Below are 14,627 nucleotides of genomic sequence, written 5' to 3' on the forward strand. Positions count from 1 at the left end.
TGACTATGGGAATGGATTTTTCTTACGATCTTTGTTGAGATGCTTGGACAAATGCTAAGTGATACAAATGTCAATGTGCTATACCAGAGCAATGCCATAAGGGTAAACACCCAAACAGTGTTACTACTTCCTAATGAATTCCCTTGAGTCTAAAAATGTAGGGGAAGCATGTACAGTACTTTGATTGTTGGAGTGTTACATAGTAATTGTCACCATCTAGTGGTACAAGATGAATAAAAGAGCTCAGAAACAGTTGTAAAATGTAGATAACATATGTCAGTCTGTAATAATAAATCCTTAATTCAAAACTTAAGTTTACAACCTCTTTATATACTCCAATGTTCTGTTCTATAAGTCATAATTACAAAACACTGATTTATTTCAGAAGTCACTTACAATAGCTAATGTAAATACTAACTTGTACAAAATACTAAATGTATTTCATCCAGAAATGTTTAAACAGAAGACTCCCCAGGACTCTAGAGTGTTGAAGCAAAGTCGTGTACATTATGAACGAAACAGAAGAAACCAGCCAAACAGGGAGGGACAATCTACGAAATGCAAATTTAAATTTTTCGTTAAAATGTTTTGTTTCCCCTAATGAACACAACCCCGGACAGACAGGTGGGAGGAGACAGTGCTGAGATGATGGGTGGCAGTGTGGGTGGGGTGTTAGCTGGTATCCGGGGTGGCTGTCTTGCTGCACAGTCGACCCAGGAGGCCTGCCATCTGCAGCAGAGAGTTCACGCCCTCCGCCACCTTCATGTGGGTGTAGCCTATCTCCTGAGAAAAGGGACAGTAGAAAAGGAGCGAAATGGAGAGGTGATATGGCTTACATTTTGGCACTTTTCAGCCATTCTGTTTTACCCAACTAAATCCTTTCAGAAAAAAAAGATAACACAGGAAAGGATCTGACTTAATCAGTGACATGCATAACAATATACAACTGCAGACTTGTTTTATGTCTCTTACCTTTATGAACTCCAGCTTGAGATACTCCGGCATCTGGAAAGTCTTACACACTCTGAAGATGTTACCGATGATGTCCTCAGGGGAGTAACCCAGGGCCCACAGCTGCTCAATAATCTAAACAAGCAATTGCATATCAACAGATTCTTTTCACCATCTGTAAATCTATAGGTGACTATCCAAATAAAGTGTGACACACACACATATATACACACACATATATATCACACACAAGTTTTGGGTCATTTAGAAATGTCCTTGTTTTTGAAAGAAAAACACTATTTTGTCCATTAAAAGGCCAGCATCCCGGAGTCGCCACTTCACTGTTGACGATGAGACTGGTGTTTTGCGGGTATTATTTAATGAAGCTGCCAGTTGAGGACTTGTGAGGCATCTGTTTCTCAAACTAGACACCAATGTACTTGTCCTCTTGCTCAGTTGTGCACTGGGGCCTCCCACTCCTCTTTCTATTCTGGTTAAAGCCGGTTTGCGCTGTTCTGTGATGGGAGTAGTACACAGCGTTGTACGAGATCTTCAGTTTCTTGGCAATTTCTCGCATGGAATAGCCTTCATTTCTCAGAACAAGAATAGACTGATGAGTTTCAGAAGAAAGTTCTTCGTTTCTGGCCATTTTGAGCCTATAATCGAACCCACAAATGCTGATGCTCCAGATACTCAACAAGTCTAAAGAAGGACAGTTTTATTGCTTCTTTAATCAGAACAGCAGTTTTCAGCTGTGCTAACATAATTGCAAATGGGTTTTCTAATGATCAATTAGCCTTTTAAATTATAAACTTGGATTAGCTAACACAACATGCCATTGGAAAACAGGAGTGATGGTTGCTGATAATGGGCCTCATATATATATATATACACACAGAGGCCCATTATCAGCAACCATCACTCCTGTTTTCCAATGGCATGTTATGTTAGCTAATCCAAGTTTCTAATTTAAAAGGCTTGGTCAAATAGCCCTTACACAGCCTGGAAGTGTGTTTTGAGTCATTGTCCTGTTGAAAAACAAATGATAGTGCAAACCAGATGGGATGGCGTATCACTGCAGAATGCTGTGGTAGCCGTGCTGGTTAAGTGTGCTTCGAATTCTAAATGGAAAAAAAGATATATATAAATCACCAGCAAGGCACCCCCACACCTCCATGTAACACGGTGGGAAATTTGGGCTGCAATCAGAGGTGCAGTTAACTCTATTGAACTTATCTGCAGTCGCAAAAACTATCAAGCGCTATGATGAACCTGGCTCTCATGAAGACCGCCACAGGAAACGAAGAACCAGAGTTACCTCTGATGCAGAGGATAAGTTCCTTAGCGTTAACTGCACCTCCGATTGCAGCCCAAATTTCCCACCGTGTTACATGGAGGTGTGGGGGTGCCTTGCTGGTGATTGTTTTTCTTCTCCATTTAGAATTCAAGGCACACTTAACCAGCATGGCTACCACAGCATTCTGCAGCGATACGCCATCCCATCTAGTTGGCGCTTAGTGGGACTATCATTTGTTTTTCAACAGGACAATGACCCAACACACACCTCCAGGCTGTGTAAGGGCTATTTGACCAAGAAGGAGAGTGATAGAATGCTGCATCAGATGGCCTGGCCTCCACAATCACCCAACCTCAACCCAATTGAGATGGTTTGGGACGAGTTGGACCGCAGAGTGAAGGAAAAGCAGCCAACAAGTGCTCAGCATATGTGGGAACTCCTTCAAGACTGTTGGAAAAGCATTCCAGGTGAAGCTGGTTGAGAGAATGCCAAGAGTGTGCAAAGCTGTCAAGGAAAAGCGTGGCTACTTTGAAGAATATAAGATCTTTTGATTTGTTTAACACTTTTTTTGGTTACATGATTCCATGTGTGTCATTTCTGCCTTCACTATTATTCCACAATGTAAAAAATTGTAAAAATAAATAAAAACCCTTCAATGAGTAGGTGTCCAAACTTTTGACTGGTACTGTGTGATATATATATATATATATATATGATCATACTATATTCTAACTAATCAGTTATTGGTCACTTCAAGAACCATGCTTAAACGCTACAGAAATAAGGGTTATTCATTGAGAGCCATATGATTATATTTATGTCTACTGTTATGGAATGTGGATTGCAATACCTTGTAAGCATCATCAATGTTTGCATTGACACAGTGTTCCAGCATGCTTTTCACCAACAGGGGGTGTGGCTCGTCACACACCTGAGAAAAACAAACAATTCTTTACTTTTCTTTCCTTCGAAACAGAGCTAGGCATTTTGTCAACTTTGCGTTCTAAAATGACTGAAAAAGACAGGTTTGGTAACAGAACTGTACCTTGAACACATTCTCACTGTTAATGTAGCCAAACCCAGAATTTGTGGACTGTAGGTTATTCAGCGCCTGATGATGCAAAAAAGACAGCTTAAGTTATGATATAGTTTCACACGTCTCAGCCAAACTTGGCCCAAAAGTACAAGGCACTATGAGGAGCCATGGATATACATTGTTCAACAAACTTCAGATTTTTAAAGGGTGCCATGTTTACACCCAAACCACCTAAGACATTCCCAATCTAGTCAATGGTAACAAGAATGCTATTCTCATGGAACCCTTAGTGCCAACATGGAGGTTGAGGACAGTTGGCCCTTTTCCCCACCTGTCTCATGTCTCCCTGGGCGGTGAAGATGATTGCCTCCAGGCCGTCGTTGCTGGTGACCAGGTTCTCCCTCTCCACCACCTCCAGCAGACGCATCATGATCTGCTCGTCCCTCAGCTTGGTGTAGCGCAGGACTGCACAACGTGACTGGATGGGCTCTGTGGAGGAGGGGGCACAGCAACATGGAAGACCATCACAACAGTGAAAAGCCAGGTTGGTTTTGTAATGCGACTGTCGCTTACACTAGGGTCTGTATTAAATACGACAGCATCGGTGTTGAACTGTTAAATCAAATGTTATGTCACATGCACCGAATACAACCTTACCGTGAAATGCTTACTTACAAGTCCTTAACCAACAATGCAGAATTGTTAAATCTTTTCTCAAAAATAAATTAAAAAGTTAGGACAGTCACCGATGATCTTGTCGGAGGCGTTGCATGCCAGAGCGAAGCGTGTGGTTTTAGAGTATATCTCCATGGTCCTCCTCAAGGCCTGCTGGGCTCCGTCTGTCATACTGGTGGCACAAGCACAGCCGTTACCGACACAGCCGTTAGAGGTACAGGTACACTAGATCAGCTTAGCTGTCGTGACCCTCAGTTGACTTACCTGTCAGCCTCATCCAGGATGATGATCTTGTGTCTCCCTTTAGGGAGGGTGACTTTCTGCTGGGCAAACATCTTGATCTTGTTTCGAACTACATCGATGCCTCTGATGAAGATGGATGACAATGTGTTAGTGTAGGCTTCACTTTCTAAAGAAACACAACATGATTTTAACCCAAAATGCAGCTCCTGGACTCACAGGTTGTGCACTTAAGTATTCCAGTGTGACATTTTTCATGGTAGACTTCACTTACTCACCTGTCATTGGAGGCGTTCAGTTCCAGGACAGCATCTTTCATGGCTGGGCCCAGAAGAGCTCGCGCCAAACACAGAATACTGGTGGTCTTTCCTGTACCGGGGGGACCCTATAATATTGATACTTGTGTTTAAAAAGAGATGGCATATGAAAGATGGCATAACTTGCATACTATTACTCTGCTGCACCAACATCTCAGTATGTAATATCAAATAGTTATGATTTAAGAACGAATCATTTCAGTCACTCACTGCAATAATGATGTTCGGCACATTTCCCTCTCTGGCAAACACCTGTAAGAAAGAATGGAACAAGAATTCATACAGGTAGCTACTATTTAGCATCAAATGTATTGAAACTGTCAAACTACTGTAACATAAAATACTGAGGATACTTTACCTCCAATCTGCTAACAGTCTCCTCATTGCCTACTATTTCATTCAACTTCAAGGGTCTGTATTTTTCAACCCTGTGAGATATTCACAACACGCATAGCTATCAGCAACAAGCAATTCATAGTGATTCACACAATATATTGATATATATGGAGGGTAGATATGTGCGGCACCGAGACGACACGGTGACAACATGTCATTGTGCCGTTTATCAAGGCCGGGCTGTGACCGCACTCTCCGCGAGGGTGTCAGGGAGGGTTGGGATATGCAATAAAAAACACACATTTCCAATTCACGTATGTGTATAAAACACACTTGTACATGTGCAAAATAGGACAAATAAGCACCCACCAAATTATTATTGCAATAACTTTCACTAGTAGTTAGCTAGCTAGCTGTTGCTCTATGAGATGCTTAAAACATAGCTAGTTACCAGTATATATTTGACATAACATTACATAACAAGCCATGTACTTAATTTGAGAGGCATGCAGAATGGGTTTGTTTTCATAGCTAATAGTATGCCTTGCATAGCTAAGTACAATGCTAGCATCTGTACTCATGCTTGTGCTGGCTAGCTAAATTAGCCATTAGCACTACTAGCCGTGATGAGCGATTTCAGTCCGCTAAGAAAAACAAAAATACTGCAATTAGCCAACTAGTCTAGCTAGTAAACCTTACCATGGAAGCTCATATCCACTACTAGACAACTTCGCAGGGGCCTCATCTTTCTTCGGTTGAACTTCTGTTTGAATTTGCTCAGAATCTACCTCATTCATCGCCACGTCCATATTTTCGGGTGCACAAAACTCCCGCCACGACAGGAACCAAACAGCTGGCGCTAAACTGACGTCATTTCCTTGAAGATGCGAACAGTCTTCCAACAGTAGATTTTCATACCAGCCAGTTGGTTGTTTGGCCAGACATTGAACAACACAGTGGGCCAAGTTTATGCTTACGACAAAATCCTGGCTTTGAGACCTTGCATGTGTGTGATTGATTCAGCAATCCGAGATGGCCGTTACAAAAGGGATTTGCTCCGGGTCACCCAGGTAAGGTCGCTTGCGCATCAGTGTGATCAGACAAACCGGCGCGTCTAAGAAATTAGAGTGAGGTAGCCTATGTCCAAATCTCAGTTAGTAGTTGCATGGTGTCAAATAATTACAAAATGGAGGCTTACCCCCTTTATTGTTCGAAGATGCCACCCTTAATGTTTTCCTATCCTCTTGGCAAGGATCTGGGATATCCCATTCGAAATGGCTGGGTGAAATGAAACATCATGTAGCATCAAGGCCATTCGATCACACGCCCTTGCGTCAATCACAGGGATAGTTCAATGCAGGCCAAATATCTCTATTGTGCAAGCCTTGATTTATTTATCCATTCTTTTGGAATCCAAAAATCAACTGATGATGGTTTGATTTGCATTTTGCAAGGTGCCCCTCCCATGCCCATACACTGTCCAAGTTATTCTAGGCGTGACCACCACAGAGGCACGTTGTGGGCTAATTTAAAACAGCAATTAGTATCGATTGTATTACACCAAGCACCCGCTGTTGGCCTAGACAAGACATACAGTCATTCATTGCTGTGTTTTTATAATATTTAATGTGAGCTTCTCTCAATAAGATGCCGTGTGCACCAGACACTGGTAGACAGAATGACCCACTGTATTAGCCTAGATTAATCTATGGACATTTCAATGCAAAGTAGCCTAATTACGCGTTCATTTCCTTAACATAATTAGTGTACAAACCATTTATTTATTTTTAGCATAAAAAATATACATTTAATGTATTTTATTTTTGCCCTGATCCACCATTCCACAATCAGAGATCACAATTTAACAATTCGTAAGCACTTGACAGTTTGTTATTCACAGGTACTTTTTATTGGTGCGCTGAAGACCAATGCTGTAGACTTGATGGGGGCAGTTTCAAAGACAGCGTGTGCGTCTTGCGAGGCTGGCGACAGGCGATGATAGGCTAGGCGGGGAGAAGCAGAGCTGGGGAGGGTTTGTTATGTCTGGTTCTTTCTGGAGCTCCCTGTTATCGAAAAGTCCCTTGGTTCCAGCATTTCTCGTAGACTTTTCTAAATAGGCCACAGTACAATTTTCTGTGACCAATCACAGTTGGTAGGCTGCGTACCTGTCGACAGGTAAGAATATTCACTAAATAAACTTGTCGACATGTTTCTATTAGAGAGCCACAAAGTTGATACATTGTTACAGTTCAGTTAGCAAGCAGCTGACTGCAAATTGATACCAGGAATCAAACGAACTTCCGCTTATTGGTCCTATGACAGAAACAAACTGCAGGTGCATCACCTGTCAGCATTAAAATCACAAGTACAGGTAGTTAGTATGTAAATAAAATCTAGGGAGAGGGATTCAGTTTCATTAACACAAGAGAAAGAGTAACATCCATGATAGAGGAAATTAATATGACAACAACATAGGCCTACTGTAGTAGGCTACCATAGATGTTGAACAGCAGCCTACATACAGTATAACATTGACTTGTCAGCATTCACTCTCCTCTCACACATACTTTTTAACAGTTAAGAGATCTCAATTTTATAACGCTCCCATTTGGCCCCTCTTAACAGAGAGAGAGAGAGAGAGTATCTGTCATTTTCCTACATAAGTCTAGCTCTGAGAACAATGACACACAGCACTCTCATTGTTCCTGAACTCAGTTGGGCACAGATCTGATCATATGTTTGTTCCCATTTGCTCCTACTGTGTTTCAGTTAGAGCGTAGGAGAAAATTAAAGTCCGTTATGGAAACGGATCTGAATGTAACTAAGAGTTGTGTTGAAATTGTGAGGTTTCCAGTGACCTCTGAAATGATGGATGAAGGTTTCTTGGATCTGTCCTATTTGATTACAATCATTCCCTTGTGCACTACTTATAGAATCGCAGGAAGTTTATTGCAAAAATAGGAATGTAATACAAAGTCTTTATTATCTTGGGTTTGGTTAGTTGATTAGACACAGTGTACAAAACATTAAGAACACCTGCTCTTTCCATGACAGACTGACCAGGTGAAAGCTATGATCCCTATTGATGTCACTTGTTAAATCCACTACAATCAGTGTAGATGAAGGGGAGGAGACAGGTTAAAGAAGGATTTTTAAGCCTTGAGACAGTTCAGACACGGATTGTGTATGTGTGCCATTCAGAGGGTGAATGGGCAAGACTAACTATTTAAGTGCCTTGGAACAGGGTATGGTAGGAGGTGCTAGGCACACCGGTTTAAGAACTGCAACACTGGTGGGTTTTTCAAGCTCAATAGTTTCATGTGTGTATCAAGAATGGTCCAACACTCAAATAATATCCAGACAACTTTACTGTGGGAAACATTGAAGTCATCCCTGTGGAACGCTTTCAACACCTTTTAGAGTCTGTGCCCCGATGAATTCAGGCTGTTCTGAGGGCAAAAGGGTGGGGGTGCAACTCAATATTAGGAAGGTGTTCCTTATGTTTGGTATACTCTGTGTATTACTTCTTTAGAGAATGAAATATTGCCCCTTTAATGTTGCTTGTTCCCCCCAAAAACATTTCAGGTGATTCAGGATTTCATTACATACATACAGTTGAAGTTGGAAGTTTACATACACTTAGGTTGGAGTCATTAAAACTTGCTTTTCAACCACTCCACAAATTTCTTGTTAAACTATCGTTTTGGCAAGTCGGTTAGGACATCTACTTTGTGCATAACAAGTAATTTGTCCAACAATTGTTTACAGACAGATTATTTCACTTATAATTCACTGTATCACATTTCCAATGGGTCAGAAGTTTACATACACTAAGTTGACTGTGCCTTTAAACGGTGTGGAAAATTTCAGAACATGATGTCATGGCTTTAGAAGCTTCTTATAGGCTAATTGACATCATTTGAGTCAATTGGAGGTGTACCTGTGGATGTATTTCAAGGCCTACCATCAAACTCAGTGCCTCTGCTTGACATCATGGGAAAATCAAAAGAAATCAGCCAAGACCTCAGAAAAAACTATTGTAGACCTGCACAAGTCTGGTTAATCCTTGGGAGCAATTTTCAAACGCCTGAAGGTACCACGTTCATCTGTACAAACAATAGTACGCAAGTATAAACACCATGGGACCACGCAGCCATTATACGGCTCAGGAAGGAAACACGTTCTGTCTCCTAGAGATGAACGTACTTTGGTGCGAAAAGTGCAAATCAATCCCAGAACAACAGCAAAGGACCTTGTGAAGATGCTGGAGGAAACAGGTACAAAAGTATCTATATCCACAGTAAAATGAGTCGTATATCGACATAACCTGAAAGGCCGCTCAGCAAGGAAGAAGCCACTGCTCCAAAACCGCCATAAAAAAGACTACAGGTTTGCAACTGCACATGGGGACAAAGATTGTACTTTTTGGAGAAATGTCCTCTGGTCTGGTGACACAAAAATAGAACTGTTTAATGACCATCGTTATGTTTGGAGGAAAAAGGGGATGCTTGCAAGCTGAAGAACACCATCCCAACTGTGAAGCACGGGTGGCAGCATCATGTTGTGGGGGTGCTTTGCTGCAGGAGGGACTGGTGCACTTCACAAAATAGATGGCATCGTGAGGAAGGAAAATGATGTGGATATATTGAAGCAACATCTCAAGACATCAGTCAGGAAGTTAAAGCTTGGTTGCAAATGGATCTTCCAAATGGACAATGACCCCAAGCATACTTGCAAGCAAAGTTGTGGCAACATGGCTTAAGGACAACAAAGTCAAGGTATTGGAGTGGCCATCACAAAGCCCTGATCTCAATCCCATAGAAAATTTGTGGGCAGAACTGAAAAAGTGTGCGAGCAAGGAGGCCTACAAACCTGACTCAGTTACACCAGCTCTGTTAGGAGGAATGGGCCAAAATTCACCCAACTTATTGTGGGAAGCTTGTGGAAGGCTACCTGAAACATTCGACCCAAGTGAAACAATTTAAAGGCAATGCTACCAAATACTAATTGAGTGTATGTCAACTTCTGACCCACTGGGAATGTGATGAAATAAATAAAAGCTGAAATAAATCATTCTCTCTACTATTATTCTGACATTTCACATTCTTAAAATAATGATCCTAACTGAACCTTTAAATTAAATTGCGATATTGTCAATACGATATATCGTCAAAAATAATATCCCGATATGTAACTGTTTCAATTCGCCACCCCCCCACCCTCCCATTCATTAATATCTATACAATTCATCTGAAAGCCGTGCTTCACTATTCTGAAATTACATTTCCTTAATAGGCAACTCTGTTTTTCTATGCACCTTTGTGATGTAAGTCCATAGAACTAGAATTAAGATTCTAATTCCATGTGCAAGTCTTTCCATGAGAAAGTTATGTAATTTCCTGTGTATGTATTTTGTGTGAACAGGCAGGAGCATGTGGACATCATGTTGTAGCTGGTTTTGTTTAGAACCCACCGCCACAGTGGAAGAAAACGTCAGCTCCTGGCGCCAGGCCTACACAAACTCGGGCTACAGCCAATCCCTGACCTCTCCCGAACATATGTGCAAGGCCTGCGGAGGCCAATTCAACACCATCGCTAGGAAGGTAAGAGGCACTGGGTAATACCTTGATAAATATTGTAAAGGAGGGCTGGCTGGCCAGCTCTCATCTGAAATTTGGGTAACAGAGTGTGAATTGAAAGTCTGGAACAGCATAGACCCAAGAGGATTTGATACAGATGAGCTGCTACAGACTCCAAAGTAACAGATTTGATTGTCAACAGAGTTACTAGAATTTAGACTTCTATGATTCACTACAATTCTTAGATTCACTATGTCAGTAAGTAATTAGTCAGTAGCTGACAGTCACTGACCCTGTACTAGTCAGTCTTACAACACACAGAGATGCTCATGTTCTGGAAAATCCAATACAGTTGGCTACACCTCTAGAATAGTGACTATATTTTTGAGAAGGCTGTTTAAATCACTAGCAAATGTAGGTCAGTTATTTCTCCTCCAGCAGGCCTTGCCCTCCTGACATGTTTGCCTGCCAGTTGCCACACACAATCTCACCTGCAAAGTAAACAGCAACTTTTTAATTGCATTTTATATAAGTTATTACTGTACGTGCATCACCAGTTTACATGGAAGTAAGATCTTATCTTTTCTATATATGTGCCAACAGCTGTTGCCAGAGGTTAGTTATTTCTGTGAGAAAAGTTGTTGAGGAAGTTTTTGTACAGAATGGCTATCATACTTGATTCAACTTCTCAACTACTCATCAATAAGGTTGTAGTCTAGAGCTCAGGTAGCCTGCGCAGTGCACACACACTGTTATTCTTTCACACCCCTTACCGTGACCGGTCATTCCTTGGTAAGAGTTTCACCCTCACTGTGTCCTGTCCTCCTCTCACTACCCCAGCATGTCTGCGTGGACTGCAAGAAGAACTTCTGCGGCCACTGCTCGGTGCAGCTGGAGCCGCCATGCCCGCGACTCTGCCGCACATGTCAGCACTTTCACGGAACCCTATTTGACCGCGCCCAGTTGATGCGACTCAAGGTGTGCCGCTGCTCTTTTTTTTCTTTTTTTTAACAGTTGATGGCAAATAAACAAGGACAAATGCATTAGGTTAAGGTACATGTCTAACTATATATATTGTAGCTAAGTCAAGTGAAAGCTAAAGCAATAACACTTTTCATTCTGTTATTCGTATATCTGTGTAATAACACTAATTACATTAGTTAGACATTTTATTAAGATGTCAAGATGACATGTTTAGTAACTGCATTATAAGTGCGTAGTAATGGAGTTCAGCGTTTTTTTGTAATTACACAGACGAATAGGGAATATCTAAATAGTGTTAGATGGAATTCAACAATAACCCCAAAAACTAGGTGCGGGAGCTGCGTGACTACCTCCACCTGCATGAGGTGCCCACCCAGACGTGCCGGGAAAAGGAGGAGCTGGTTGAGCTGGTCTTGGGCCAGCAGACCCCTAGCACCAGCACCAGCAGTGAGACCGTGTCCTCCCAGCCCAGGACTCACAACAACGTCCCTTCCCCAGGCACACCATCCCCTCTCCAGACACAGGGCCCTACCAGCCCCGACACATTGAGCCCAGAGCAGCCAGAACAATCAGCCCCTGAGGCAGAGCCAGAGTCAGAGCAGATATCTGAGGAGGAGGATGAAGAAGAGGAGGACGAGGGTGAAGAGGTAACTGCTAAGTTCAAGGTTTTGGGATTGATTAATCAGTAGCTGTTAGATAAATGGATACCTATCACCACCAAGGGGATAATCAATGTCAGACAGCAGCAGAGACAGACCCAAAGACCAGACAGAATACACGTAGACCAGACAAAATAACATTCAGAAAGGTTGCTGTTTTTTGTTTAGCAAACCGCTGTTGACAAACCCAAAGACCAGACAAAATACACACTGGCCAGACCAAACAAAACAGACCAGACAAAATACACACTGGCCAGACCAAACAAAACAGACAAAATATACATTATTATTTTTACCCACCTCCATGGTTGTCCTGTTGCTGCAGTCATCAGACAACGAGGAGACCCTGATCCCCGGCCGCAGGGCCTCTCTGTCTGACCTGAGCTGCGTTGAGGACATCGAGGGCCTGAGCGTGCGCCAGCTGAAGGAGATCTTGGCCCGCAACTTTGTCAACTACAAGGGCTGCTGCGAGAAGTGGGAGCTGATGGAGAGGGTCACCCGCCTCTACAACAACCAGAAGGACCTCCAGAACCGAGGTGAGCATTTCCAGTGTGTGGTCCTGTGAGGCTAAGTTGGTAATAGCGTGGCGCTAGCAATCCCAGGGAAGTGGATGCGATTTCCGCTGGGGTCACATATATGAAAATGTATGCACTCACTGTAGACTACTCCAAGTGTCTGCTAAATGGCATATATTATATCTGGGGATGACTGGTGTGGAATTTTAGCCTGTAAAAAAAAATGTATATTAATATCAGTTCAATTCTTTGTTTATTTTTTCCAGTTTCAAATACAACAAGTAAAGAAGGTAAGGGTATTGTATCAAGTTCTAAAGACAAGAGAAGCATGATCAAAAGCATTTTGAGAAGCACTTGAAGATCACCCAAATCATCCACTGATCCAAAAGGAAATATTTGTTCCCACTGCTTAAATGTGTTTTTTTGTGGGCAACCTGCCAAATATGAAACAATGAAAGATGACCCAAGTAGTTATTTAGAATACACTCAATAGAGACCTCTCCTCTTTCCTCTGTCGTTGTACCATAGACCCTGCGGCTCCCAAGAGCCAGGAGGAGAACCTCTGTCGGATCTGCATGGACTCACCCATTGACTGTGTTCTGCTGGAGTGTGGCCACATGGTCACCTGCAGCAAGTGCGGCAAGCGCATGAGCGAGTGCCCCATCTGTAGGCAGTACGTGGTACGGGCGGTGCATGTCTTCAGGTCCTGATGCATTGCCACAGGGAGGGACACAATGGACAAAATGGCATTACTGCCACCACTGCTCAGTGATAGCATAGCTTACAAGAATAAACTATATAATGCACACTCTCACTCATTCAAACAGTCTTTTTCACACTGGTGTTCCAGAGAAATAACCTGACTCCACTTTTCCGGGTTCTCAGTGTCACGTTCTTGAAAACGATCGGACCAAGGCGTAGAGTGAGTATAGTTCCACATATTTATTTAAGTGAAACTAACAAAACAAAACTTACAAAGACCGTGAGGACGTAGTGCCCAAACACACTAACAATCAATCAATATCCCACAAAACACAGGTGGGGAAATAGCTACCTAAATATGATCCCCAATCAGAGGCAACGATAAACAGCTACCTCTAATTGGGAACCATATTAGCACCAACATAGAAATAGACATACTAGATAACCCCCTAGTCACGCCCTGACCTACTACACCATAGAGAACCAAGGGCTCTCTATGGTCACGGCGTGACACTCAGTTTTTCTACTCCACCTGAACCTATTGTTTCTGATCTTTCAGCGTCTTACAAGAACTCAAGATTTCAGTACAATAACTTTGTTATTCAAATAGTTTTACTCTGTTGTTCATATCAATAGCAAAACGGAGAGAGTGGCCAGAATAGTGCTATTTGACCAATGGTGAGCAACACTCAGGGCCCCATTTTGACAATGCGAATAAGTGGCGGTAATGTAAGAGACCAAAATTTGGAAAACTTCAAAACTGTTTATTTCCAACCTTATCGCCTCAAGCAAGGCTTGGAAAAAACAGGCTTGGATATGACAGTGTGGATATTTAATGCAGGCAATGCAGTAGTTGTGTAATTGGTGCATTAAGTGGCGCACAGAATATTTGAAGTGCTAAAGTCTGTTTTGCGCCCTTCAAATGTCACTCACTGACTTCAGTACCTGCAACCCAGCTGATCTGTTAGTTGGTCTTGTGGTCCAGAGCTATCTTTAGGTTGCAGTGCACTTGCTAAGCATAGAACCCAGGCCTTATTTGTCTTATTGGCGATCCTTCAGACACAGATGTGTGGTGGTTGAACATAGCATCCTAGGAGTGGAAACAGCCCTTTAAATGCAATTGTCTGCATGTAGCTCACCGAAAGTACTTGAGGAGGGTCAAGAAGGCATACGGCTTGGTTTCATTTGCCCTTTTATGGTCAAAATACCCTTTAACTTGTAGATATTTTATCAAAACTGGAAAAGAACACACATTGACTTGACAGTGCATACAGTTCTGTAAATGAGCCACAATGGGAACATTTTCTGAAATGTAAACCATGCACAGTAGATATGC

At 42.3% G+C, this 14,627-nt stretch overlaps 2 protein-coding genes across 2 annotated transcripts; one reads left to right on the top strand and one right to left on the bottom strand.

Annotated features, from left to right (window-relative positions):
• Window positions 1–309: 309 nt before the first annotated feature.
• Window positions 310–5,727, bottom strand: rfc2 (replication factor C (activator 1) 2). The gene is made up of 11 exons (XM_029700196.1): window positions 5,552–5,727; window positions 4,875–4,944; window positions 4,727–4,768; window positions 4,478–4,584; window positions 4,224–4,325; window positions 4,031–4,131; window positions 3,616–3,773; window positions 3,294–3,359; window positions 3,099–3,179; window positions 973–1,086; window positions 310–783 (listed from the first exon to the last, which is right to left on the bottom strand). Exons 1-11 carry the CDS (start codon window positions 5,659–5,661, stop codon window positions 673–675), a joined length of 1,062 nt encoding a protein of 353 aa, XP_029556056.1. The 5' UTR covers window positions 5,662–5,727; the 3' UTR covers window positions 310–672.
• A 64-nt stretch (window positions 5,728–5,791) lies between these two features.
• On the top strand, window positions 5,792–13,559 carry LOC115154202 (E3 ubiquitin-protein ligase rififylin-like). Its single transcript, XM_029700197.1, has 7 exons — window positions 5,792–5,922; window positions 10,277–10,455; window positions 11,272–11,409; window positions 11,745–12,062; window positions 12,400–12,610; window positions 12,856–12,879; window positions 13,118–13,559. The coding sequence occupies exons 2-7, from the start codon at window positions 10,285–10,287 to the stop codon at window positions 13,297–13,299; spliced, it is 1,044 nt and encodes a 347-aa protein (XP_029556057.1). The 5' UTR covers window positions 5,792–5,922; window positions 10,277–10,284; the 3' UTR covers window positions 13,300–13,559.
• Window positions 13,560–14,627: the final 1,068 nt, after the last annotated feature.

This window comes from Salmo trutta, chromosome 19 (assembly GCF_901001165.1).
Source record: "Salmo trutta chromosome 19, fSalTru1.1, whole genome shotgun sequence".
Lineage (NCBI taxonomy): Eukaryota > Metazoa > Chordata > Actinopteri > Salmoniformes > Salmonidae > Salmo > Salmo trutta.